The 11,548-nt window shown below is 35.9% G+C and overlaps 1 protein-coding gene across 4 annotated transcripts; it reads right to left on the reverse strand.

Annotated features, from left to right (window-relative positions):
- Positions 1 to 3,639: 3,639 nt before the first annotated feature.
- On the reverse strand, positions 3,640 to 10,906 carry anxa4 (annexin A4). Of its 4 annotated transcripts, none has more exons than XM_067483651.1 (13): positions 10,753 to 10,906; positions 9,597 to 9,646; positions 8,999 to 9,086; positions 8,519 to 8,613; positions 7,536 to 7,649; positions 6,836 to 6,926; positions 5,940 to 6,019; positions 5,581 to 5,637; positions 5,393 to 5,486; positions 5,056 to 5,151; positions 4,711 to 4,769; positions 4,041 to 4,163; positions 3,640 to 3,880 (listed from the first exon to the last, which is right to left on the reverse strand). In XM_067483651.1, the coding sequence occupies exons 2-13, from the start codon at positions 9,603 to 9,605 to the stop codon at positions 3,824 to 3,826; spliced, it is 963 nt and encodes a 320-aa protein (XP_067339752.1). In that variant the 5' UTR covers positions 9,606 to 9,646; positions 10,753 to 10,906; the 3' UTR covers positions 3,640 to 3,823. The 4 variants fall into 4 exon arrangements, with proteins under 4 accessions (XP_067339752.1, XP_067339753.1, XP_067339751.1 ...); XM_067483652.1 differs by having other exon boundaries at positions 10,742 to 10,881; XM_067483650.1 differs by lacking the exon at positions 10,753 to 10,906 and adding an exon at positions 10,631 to 10,713.
- Between the last annotated feature and the right edge of the window lie 642 nt (positions 10,907 to 11,548).

An 11,548-nucleotide genomic window follows, 5' to 3' on the forward strand; every position in this document is an offset into this window, starting at 1 on the left:
GTCCGTTTTCAGTATTGCCTCTCAGCTGTCCCTATAGCTTCTAATTTGTACAGTCTACAAAATGATTGACAGCTTAAATGTATGATCAAAATGTTGAATATATCACCACTGACATCATGAAAACTAAATAACAATCTGCCACACATATCTGCAATCACAGTCTTTAGGAAATGCAGAGGATAATAGACGATTATTATATTTCTGCAGATGACGACCAGATCTGAGCCACCACCAGGAGCTCATTTACATATATAATTGATTTCAAATAAAGGACAGTTTCAAAAGTAATGGCTGGTAAAATATTCTTTATCTCTAATCTTACTGCATTTTAAAATTGCATCTGTCTTCTCTTCCTTTGCAGAGGGAACTCGTCTTCATCTGCCCTGACAATGATGTGTTAGTGTATCATGCAAATGTATGTGTAATTTGCAAAACACAATAAGCTTTTGTTTGTTAATGTGAATTATAAGCTAATAGCTCCAAGGAATGCATGACAATAAGTGTAGTATTCAGACATATTGGGTGTCTGTGTATCCATTATATTATATCATACACTCACTTTACAACACATCAGGTTAAAGTACATCAAAAGTAGAAGGAGACACAGGGTAATAATGCAGCACTTGGGAATATGGGAAGAACCACATTTCAAAGATATACAGCTGCTTCAGACAGTGTTAATCAATTATGTACAATACATATGTAATATGTGTAACTGATTATGATCTGTGTTATTTGCTCAACTTTGACAATTTAAGTACCAACCTTTGTAGCACAATCAAAATTAACTCTTAAAAGGATGAGGTAGTCTATGAGGTAACGGCAACTCTTTTCACAACCTATGAAGGTAATATACTGAATAGGTTTCCGATCTATTTTTTCCTTCATACAGTATCACTCGATGGAATTGGACTTACAAATGATTAGTGAATGCTCTCAGTTGTCACACAAATCATACAACACTCATTTGCTTTCAAAAATATACAACTTTCATCAGCAAATCGTGCATTTTGCAGCAACACAGACAAACACCAGCAGTAAAGCACTGATGGCTGCTAAGTAGATGCAGGTGGGGAAGCAAATACTGATATTCAAAGCCATTGGAAAGCATTAACTTTCACCACAGACAGCATCAGCAACAGTAAAGGTGAAAGTGCCAACTACTGAAAGAAGAACATATTGTAGAATATGTTTAAAAAAATCTTAAGGATAAGCAGCTTTGAAACTTGCAGAGGAAAGTGTTTCATTTTGTCAGTAAGAGTGACGCTGGGTGTTCTTTTGCTATGTTCAAGGTCCATAGCAAACTGAATCAAATGTAATTTCCAAGTGGTGTAAACAAACATGCATCACACACTTCAGAGCTGCTTGAAAAAGAAAATTAGGTAAGAAAAAAATGAAAGCATAAAAAGGCTTTTGTTTATTAGTATGGACCTTTGTCACAAGGAATATTTTGACTTCATAGTACGGGAAATATTGTGAAATTTAAACAGCAGAATTGAATTGTGCCATAACTACTTTTATCATCTGCATGTGGTTAGTTTCGAAAGCATCATCACAACAGTATGTATGTCTCTTTTGGATTTTTTTCTAGTTGATTTACTGTAACTCTCATTATAGTGGTTTTACTGGCATCCCAACAAGAAATGTTAACAGTCAATGCAGACAGACCTTTGACTCATCTCCCCGATGCTTTGTGTCTTTGGGCTTGTGGCTGGATGATAATTCAGTATTTTTTATTTTTCATACATACTATCATAAAAAAAAAATCATAGTATCTTTGTCTGGAGTCCTAATAGATCATTTATGGGAAAAAAAACATTTTTTTTCAGAATTTAAAAACATCAAACAGACGTGGGCACTTCAAACTTGCAGAGCTCTTTCTACATGTCCCTAAAGGAGTTGCCAGTCCTTCATTTTATGTGAATATATTATGTTTTTGTCATTCACAAAAACAGATGTTATGCCAGAACATTCTGGAGAAGATTTTTATAAACCTATAAAGACTATCTACAGTACACTCATGAAGATCTGTGATTCTAATCCATACTGCATAGAGATACTGAATCATGGTGCTAATATAGAATAAAATAAATGCAGAAAATAATTTTTAATGCAAATGATATAGATTTGATACATACTTTACTTATACTTTAATAAAAAAAAGGTCTTTAAGTTTTAATTTTCATGATGACTTTGGCTCAGGAGGTAGAGCACTCATCCACCAAACCCAGGGTTGTTGGTTCACTCCCCAGCTCCTCTGGTCAAATGGCGAAGTGTTCTTGAGCAAGACACTGAACCCCTCCCAGTTGCTCCCAGTAAGTGTAGGCAAGCTGCTTGTGTGTGTGTGTGAATGTGAAATGATGAATGAGAACCAGTGTAAAATAATTTGGGTACCAATAAGATAGAAAAGCGCCATTTGTCTCAGCTTATTTCACATACATATTTCAGCAGTCAGGTAAAATTACAATATGCATTAGGATGCTTTTTTGCTTTTGCACTACAAAATATTTTCTGTTGCCATGGTAAAATTTGCAGAATTGTGTTGTTTCAGTTATTTTGAGTTTTATACCACTGTGAAAAACTGTGTCCTAGTGTGATCCGATGTTCAGAATTTGAGCTATAAATTGTGGTTGTCACAGTTTAACTTATGTTGCCTTGTTTGCTCCTTAGACTTTCCTTTATGTATGCTATGTAACTTCTTCATGTCTCAAACCTCAGAGAAATGATTTTTAATTAAAGGTCAGTGTACAGACATACAATAAGAATCATAATCTCACCTGTGGCTCTTTGTTGAATTAAGAATAGATGAAGTAGAGTGGTAACTTTCCATAGGTGTTTAAATGTGTAATAATCTGATTCATGACATCTTTAAATAAATAAAAGGTACTTGTAAAGACAATTTATTCCACTAAAGAACTATAAAAGAAGTACTCCTTTTAGAAACTGAAAATATACTCATATTCTAGTATAATATACCATATTTGTACACTAGCAACTACAGTTGAAGCAAATAAGGTTAAAGAGTCAAGAACTCTCCCACAACACAAATATATATACATATATATACGGGTTGGGCTTATGTTGTCCATGGAATGTAGAATATGCTAGATGGCCTTTTTCAGAGAAGAAAATTTGCAGTTATAATGAGTCCTTCTCTGAAAATCATGAGACCTCATAAACATAAAAGATGCTTATAGATCCTTCTGCACTGCTTGGACCACAGCTGCTGAAGACAAGATTATTTTGGTTCCACCAAGTGGTCACCTAGAATACAACCACTTCAGTTTATTTTCCAGGCTTTCTGCTGTAAGATGCAGCACTAGGGTTGAGGATGTATGTGCATCCTCTTTAACTTAATTAAACCCCACTTTACTGCCTCCCAAACAATACTGGTCGCCAATTAATGTAATTGAGTCAAATGAAACATAGCTGACTAAAGAAATAAAGAATTGATGCCAATTAAACAAATGGATTTCACTGGCTGGACAGTGATGTGAATGTTTAGTTTTAACAAGCTGAGAGCTGAAGACACATTAATCTTCTATGTTGTTAAAGATACAAGGACATATTTATTTCTCTCCATCCAATACCATTAATTAATCCTTAACACAGGATCAATAACAAAAACACAAGCATGTGTAAAAAGTCACTCTTCTTTGTTTTAATTGTTATTTAAAACAACTAAACAAGGCACTGGGATCAATTAGTGAAATGTGAAGGGCATGGAAAAGAAATAGTAAGACAGATTAAAGTCATTAACAGAGAAAAGCTCAAAATGTAAGCTGGAGAATGAAAACAACTGGATGTTGTTTTGATGCTTATTCTACTCGCCTCCACACAGCTCCAGCAGGATCTTGCGGTAGTCACCCGATGTGTCTCCCTGTGCAGTGATAGAAAGATCTGTTAAGCTTTAAAGGAGCATTGTTGGTAATTACTGCAGTCAGTGTAATAAAACTGACACTGAGATTATTGAGATTCTAAAACTTAGTCAGCCTTCACTGACTACAACATTTCCCCATCCCTAGTTTTTAGTGCCTCACCTTGATGAAGGAGTAGAGAGTTTTGCCGTACATCTTCAGGAACTGCGCCTTAATGTCCAACATGTCAATCTCAGCCCTGGAGACCATTATTCTGATGAGGACACTATCTGTGGTGCCCAGCCCCTGAGACAAGAGAAAAACGGTGTTTATGCTGTGCTTGACTATGCTTTGGAGAGAATGATACCATCAGTCTGATTTTATTGTTCCTCATCTAAGCAACTACTGTAATTATGTTTATTCATAACAATAATTGCCTCTTTATTTACATAGGAGAAAAGAAGGAACAATCTACCTAATAGAGTAGATTGTGTGTATATGTTCAGAAAAGGTTATAATTATGTTGATCAGAAGATAACACTGCTACAGACATACAAAAGATCAGGAGGAAGCATTTGCACTGAATACATCCAGTTTACAAGAAAGCAAATGTTTGTTTATCTTTTTTTGCATTCAAGAAACCATGGATACAAGCATAAAAAAAAAGGTGTATATTTTGTGAAATAGCTACTAATTGTGTTCCAAAGGTGCTGTTCTTTGGCAACTGGACTTTGTCATTTCATGGAGAAGCCTTTCAGATGAGAAAGCATCTTTAAGACAACCACGATTTTGATTAGTGTAAATCTCCACAGATGTGCAGTATAGAGACTCCATTACAAAAGCAAAAAAATACCTTCATTGATTTGTATAGTCGTTCGGCAAAGAACGTTGGCCTGCTCCTCAAGCATTTCACTGCAAAGCAAAACAAATGCCAACATATAAGATATGTAAGATAACCATTTACTGAACTGTTAGGTTGTATTAGATTCAGCAGGTGTTCGTATCAACAGTGTTGAACAAAACTTTCACACAAATGATTTGGTTAATCAGAAAAAAGTACTATATTGTACTATATTCTGTATATCTACAGAACTTAAGCTGTAGGTTTTTCTGTCTATGTTTAAATTCAAATGACCACAAACAGCTGTCATTTATAAAATTTATGACATGTCCATTTGTAGGAACAAGAGGTTTAGACCTATGGCCAGGAAGGCATCCTCCAGAGAACCAGACATCTCCCTCTTAATGCTGTCCTCAATGTCTCTTCCAGAAATCTTCTTGTACTCCTCGAACACTGAGGTAAGAAAACAAAAAGATTAGTGGAAAGAAGAATACACTTAAGTTGGTCATAATATCCTTTTGTGTTACGATCTAAAGAAAAATAATTCCTCATGACCTCACACTGATTCATTGTAATCAATTCACTGACACTGTCCAATTGTGTTAAAAGTGCTTACTAGCCATTTTAAGAAAAAGGGAGTATAATTATAGGATACAGAAAACCAATAAAAGGTATTGGGTCTAAAGAGTTTTACCTCGCAGCAGATGTTTTTGGTTCCTCACACAAAGCACAGTGAGAAACTTAACCTCATCAGTGCCCCAACGAGCCTCTCCAGCCTCATAGATTTCCTACAGACACAAACATTAAAAAGAAATATATATGTATATATATTTGGAGTTATAACTCAAACGCACCCTTTCATCAACAGACCAGAACCTTTACCTTGGCATCCTGAACAGCCTGGGCCTCGTTCACCGTGTTGCTTTCATCTCGTCCAGCCTGAAAAGCAGAAGGCAGAGCAGCTTCAGCGTAAATGAAGGAGGTTACCATTATTTCATCACATTTCCTTCAATTCCTATTAAAATTTTACAAGTCATCTTGTGAATTTAAAAGTATTTTTAAATAATATTTTCTTAGAAAACTTTTTTGGGTAAGGGGAAATACAGACATTAATAAACAACATACAATAAAATCAAATACTTTTACCCTTTAAATTTCATAGTAATTATTTTTATTATCTATAATTATGCACCGTTCAAACATTCACATTGACCCAGGCTTGCATATCAAGGTTTGCTCACCGTTAGTAAAGAGACCAAAACCCTTCGAAACATTCCAGATGTGTCTCCAGATACATCATCTTCCAGAGTTTTGCCATATTCTGTCATGAAAAAACAAAAAACAAATAAACTTAGAAGTCAAACCACATAAACTAATACCAGTTCATTTCAGAAGATTTTGGGACAGAAAATCAAAACAAGCTGACCGATACACTGCCACTCTGAACTACATGTGTATATTATCAACATGTAAAGGGTTTCTGACTACCTGACAAAAACAAGTCTTAAGTTTAGTGCTGCACAGCTTGCATAGAGAAATATAGCTTCTAAAAAACCAAAACAACAACAACAACAAAAAAAAACCCCAAACATGCTTTAAAATTTCCTTAAAAATCAAAACAAGTACTTCAAATATGATAAAAAAAACTCAGCAGACTCTCTGTGAGTTCTGCTCACACATTAACACATTTTATGAGTCCGGGCTCAAAGGAATAATCTAAGATTGTAAATTTAAGTATACATAAGTCAGGTTTTCTGTGAAATTGTGAAAACAATAAGGTTTGGATAGCAAAAGTTACATTAGAATTTATATCACAACACCATCAATATTTGTAATAATTTGTATTAAATTAATACATGCACTTTAAGTGCTACAATTATACTTCTGCCAACTGCTATTTTTGAAACCACAGAAGAATAAATAAGCTACAGTAACACACAGAAAGCAACAATGTCTAAATGAATAATTTATGGCCTCCCCTGTTTTTTAATAATCGACGTTATTGCATCTCCAAACAGAGCAAAGAGGTTTAGTGACTGTACACGGTATAAGATATCATTCACAACCCACAAGCACACACAGGCACTGAGATATGAACTTAAGTCAGAAACTGTAATTCACAGAAGTGACGGTTTACCTTTCTTGTAGACCTCACAGATGGTTTTTATTTCAGCGTTTGACCTTGATGCGAGAATATCAATGAGACAAGCCTCTTCTGTCCCAGCCCCCTGTGAGTAGAGGATATGGACACATGTTTGGGGCTTTTCAGTGAATATGTGGATTTGATAAATCAAGGGGAGAGTAGCTTAAATGGATGGCAACAATTTACTGTTTTGTTGTAAATAAATCCCCATAAATATCCCAATACCTGGATTCAGCCGCAGGCCCATTCCTACCTATATGTACCTACATTATAAATATAAATTAAGATTATGAATATTATTATTTAACTGAGCAATGTTCTAAAATAGCAGCAGTTTTTACTCAAACAAGGGTAAATTGTGTATGTGTTGTGAACTATTTGCTATTCACTATTATCAGATGAATACACATTTAGTGAAATGATGTTATGTTTAGAGCAACAGGACTGTGTATATAGGTTTTCCTCCAAATACACTGCAATCAGCAGATTCATTGTACTAAAGGAACATGTCAGCCAGCCAGTGTAGTGTTCTCATTGATGTGCTTTTAGCCATTTCTGAACTATGGAGCACTATGGCACAAGGAATAAGTGACACCAGGCTCTTGCTTTTGTTTTTAGTTTTGCCCTTTTTAAATTTGACGACCATTTGATGACTTTTTCTTTAAAGACAGTAGAAGTGGAAAGGGAAACTGACCTTCATTGCATTTCTCAGCTCATAGGCATCATACACAGGTGCCAGCATCAGCAGACCTAGAACAACACTACTGAAGTTCCCACTTAGCTCTCCGGACAGCTCATCAGCAAGGTCCTGCGGGGAGAAGGCAGTAGGAAAACAGCCCATACAAAGTACTTCAATGCATTATTAGGATGACATCTAGAAATGTGGACTAAAGTCAGTTGGTTGTGCCTGCATGTATTGGATTTATATTGCCAGCGTGGACATATAAAACGTGACGTCACACCTTCCAGCACCAGAACTTGTGGTCTCCACTAGAGGGTGTAGTTTCTGGACACAGTTTTTTTTGTGAACTGAGGGCATGTTCCACACAATTTGCCTGTCTGACCACATGTGGGTGTCGCCGTGTGCTACATGACTCACTGTTTCTGCCTGCAGAGACTCACTCAGTCTTTGCATTTTCTCTAACTCCGACAGTGAATCTTTTAGATAACTTTATTGACCTCTTACTGGTCACTATGCCATGAGCATGTCATTAGCTCATTAGGTCAACACAATAAACATCCCACACTTCTCCTTTAGTTAATAAATTGATCCACATAATCATGAAACAAAGAAGCTGTCAGTGGGGAGTGGGTTCATTGTATGTTTTTTTTTTTTTTTTACAGATGGGAACATTTCTCTTCCCTACACATTTCAATGCCCTCTTTCTTTAGCTCTTTGTCATAAGTATTACTCATTTACAGTTTATTGATTTATTATTAGTTAATGGTTAACAAGCAGATTATTAGTGTTATGTGAGTGCTGAACAAACCCCGTCTAAATTAAAAACAGATTAGAAGGAGGCAATCGATGCAGCCGAAAGCTTCCACCAAGGCTGCTTTTCAAATTCATCTGTCACTTCTTTGCTTACTATGGATCATGAATGTTTATTTATGATAAAACACAGTTTTACAATGACTTTTTTCCTTACAGCAATACAGCTCATTCAAAACTCTCACCTTCCCAACTGTTTGCTTGAAGGCCTCTTTGATGCGCTGCCTCTGGGCAATAGTACGATGTGCTAGGACCTCAATTATTGTAGCCTCATTAGTGCCTGAAAAAAACATACTGTGTTAACTTTCATCACCTTGATGGCTGTGAATTTGAAATTTCTAAAATTTTAGGATTACTGTTCTCACTTAACAGACATAAAATCAGGCACATCAACCTAACAGATGATACTAAAAAGAAACTGTTTGTTCACATCAGCATAGAAACCATCTGTTGGCAATGGATCCCAAATGAGAGTCAGGGGACCCAACAGAACAGAACATTCCATGCCATAACATTAAGTCATAGAGAGAGAAATGTGATTATTACACACTACTTTATGCAATATGTTGGTTTATTACCATTTCCACTGTAAGAACAGAAAGGTTGAAGATCAATTTCCACCATCAAGAGAAAAGAGGAAGCTTTCTAATCACTCTATCACTCACCAACTCCCTTCATGGCATCTCTAAGCTTCTGGGCATCAGCTTCGGCATTGAAACCGGCTGCCTCAGTCACTGTTCCACGGTTTCCAATCTAGTCATAAATAATTATAAATTCAATGGTAAATCATTCAAGAATCCTTTCAAAGTACAGGACAAAGTTCAAAAGATTTAAAAATTCTTTTTGGCAACTATTGTTTGCAAGTTTATTATGGTCACAATGTCACCATGACCAATTTTTTTTTTTTTACACAATCCGTATATTGCATTATGAAATTTGACATTAATTTCATAACAATGACAATAAGGTCAAACTGCTGACAACTGCATGCCTGTGTTCATTATAAAATAAACATAATATCTGACACAGCAGACTTTACTTTTATCATCTCCAAATAACAATTTTTTTATCCCAGCAGTACCTTACATTATAATTCTACAATAGTCAAATCCCCTTCTTCCCCTATTCAAATCCAAGCACAATTGAACTGTCCAGCTTCCAGGGTAGATTCTCTACTAGGGAGGCAAATAAATGTAAATGTTTCAAATACATGACTTGTTTTCACAGTGCACAGGTGGAACAGTGGATGTGGGAGAACTTTACCGCAGCCATTGTAGGAAGAGTGTGGTTTTCCAAACTGGAGGTGCAGAAAGCTACAAAAGAACAAAGAATGCTTGCATGTAAATTCCACAGTAACCTGTAGCATCAGGTTTAGGGGCAGTGAATGGTCTCAGTTTTGAGTGCGACCCTCATTAACCTTAGATCAATATTGTATGCAGTTCGTCAAAGAGGCTCTTTGTCACGCACTCTTAGGTTTGTCGTGGGTACTCTTGTGCTCCACATCTGTGTTGGTGACCCGGCAACTAATCTCATTAAGTTAGTACACCTGTATTAAGTCCTAGCAGAAAGGTAGTGTTGTTCCACTCCAGACCTGTTTTCTTGTCTGTGGGGATCAACTTACCCACTGACAGACATCATACATCTGTCAAAATCCATTTAGTTAAACACACTGAGTTTTAGTTTACCAGTCATTATATAGTGCTACAGGCAACACATATCCAAAGTCCAGAGGTCAATCAGCCGAGCCTCTATAATTACAATAAAAATTAATTCCATTTTTTACAGTGGAGACATTAACTAAAGGAAATGGCTTCAAGTCTGTGTGTAGGATAAAGCCACACCTGAGCGGTTCGTAATGTAAATAGAGGGCAGGCAAATCCTACTCACAATTCTTACAGTGGATATGCTTCACAGGCAAACAAAACTACAAAGTGGATCTGTAACACTATATACTTGTCTTTTCAGCAAACAGCTTGTAAACACTCAGGCAAATAACTCCAGAAATAAAGCAGCAAAAATGCAAACTGTTAATTGGTTGGAGCAGATGTTTACATCAAATTCATCAAAAATAATACGTCGGGCTACGTAATTTTACGTCAAATTAAGCAACATCTGTTCCACTGTACGTTTAAATACAAACATAAAATATAACGCTAACACTACAATTACAGTAAATATTGCAACTGTAATCTCAGACATAAACGATAACGATACTAGGACGTAATAATAAAACAATGTATAAAACAATGTATCAACAAAGTATCGACATGACATTCAGGAAGTGAAATAAACTGAACTTGGCATGAAGTTAGTGGGCACGCCCTGCACACAGAAACCGCCTCAGCTCGGGCTTTACTCTTCGAACTTTCGTAAAACACCTGAGAAACACGGTTAGCCGTCAAACTAACCTTTACTTTACCTGTGCTGAAGACGAGTTAGAGCACGACAGGAAGAAAGAGCGTCACGGGATCAGGAAAGCTTATATCTCACGTCCAACCCACTGGGATGCAAATTTTACAGGACCTTCCTTTCTTGCTACATTCACGGAAGCAATGGCAGAGCTTGGAAAAGACACACCTCCCTCAAGTACTATCGTTCTTTTCAGTGCTAATAAAATACTTGCTAGTTACTGGAGTATTTCCATTGCATTTACTTTTACTTTTCATCCACTACAATACAGAAGGAAATATTATACTTCAAAACATAATCTGACAACTTTAGTATTTACAAATTATAATCAGCTACATAAAGTATTTACTACTATTTTAGATTTAGATTTTTGAACATACTTTTTATAAATACTATAAATTGCCTCTACCAAGTTTGTCAAAAAACACTAGACTAGTCTTGCATCATCTGCATCAACTGGTGTTTAAATACATTGCTTTAGGTGCATTTTAGTACTTAACTAAGTAAATAAGCAGTACCTCTACTTGTAGTGGGAATTGTTAGCCACTTACTTTGTCTTGGTAGGAAATATGGAAATTGATAATGATACATTTAAATCAGAACATACACTGATTAGGTGTATGTTCTAATTTAAATGATTAGAGGTATAACATTATGACCAACTGTGCAAGTTAATGCAATCTGTGGCTCTGCCATGAATTCTACTTTTACAATGGTTTTCATTAGAACTGTTTCTTCTTATAATGCACCCTTGTATGATTGCACTGCACACTTTGATCTCAAGAATCAACATATTGTAAAATGAT

This window comes from Channa argus, chromosome 18 (genome assembly GCF_033026475.1).
Source record: "Channa argus isolate prfri chromosome 18, Channa argus male v1.0, whole genome shotgun sequence".
Lineage (NCBI taxonomy): Eukaryota > Metazoa > Chordata > Actinopteri > Anabantiformes > Channidae > Channa > Channa argus.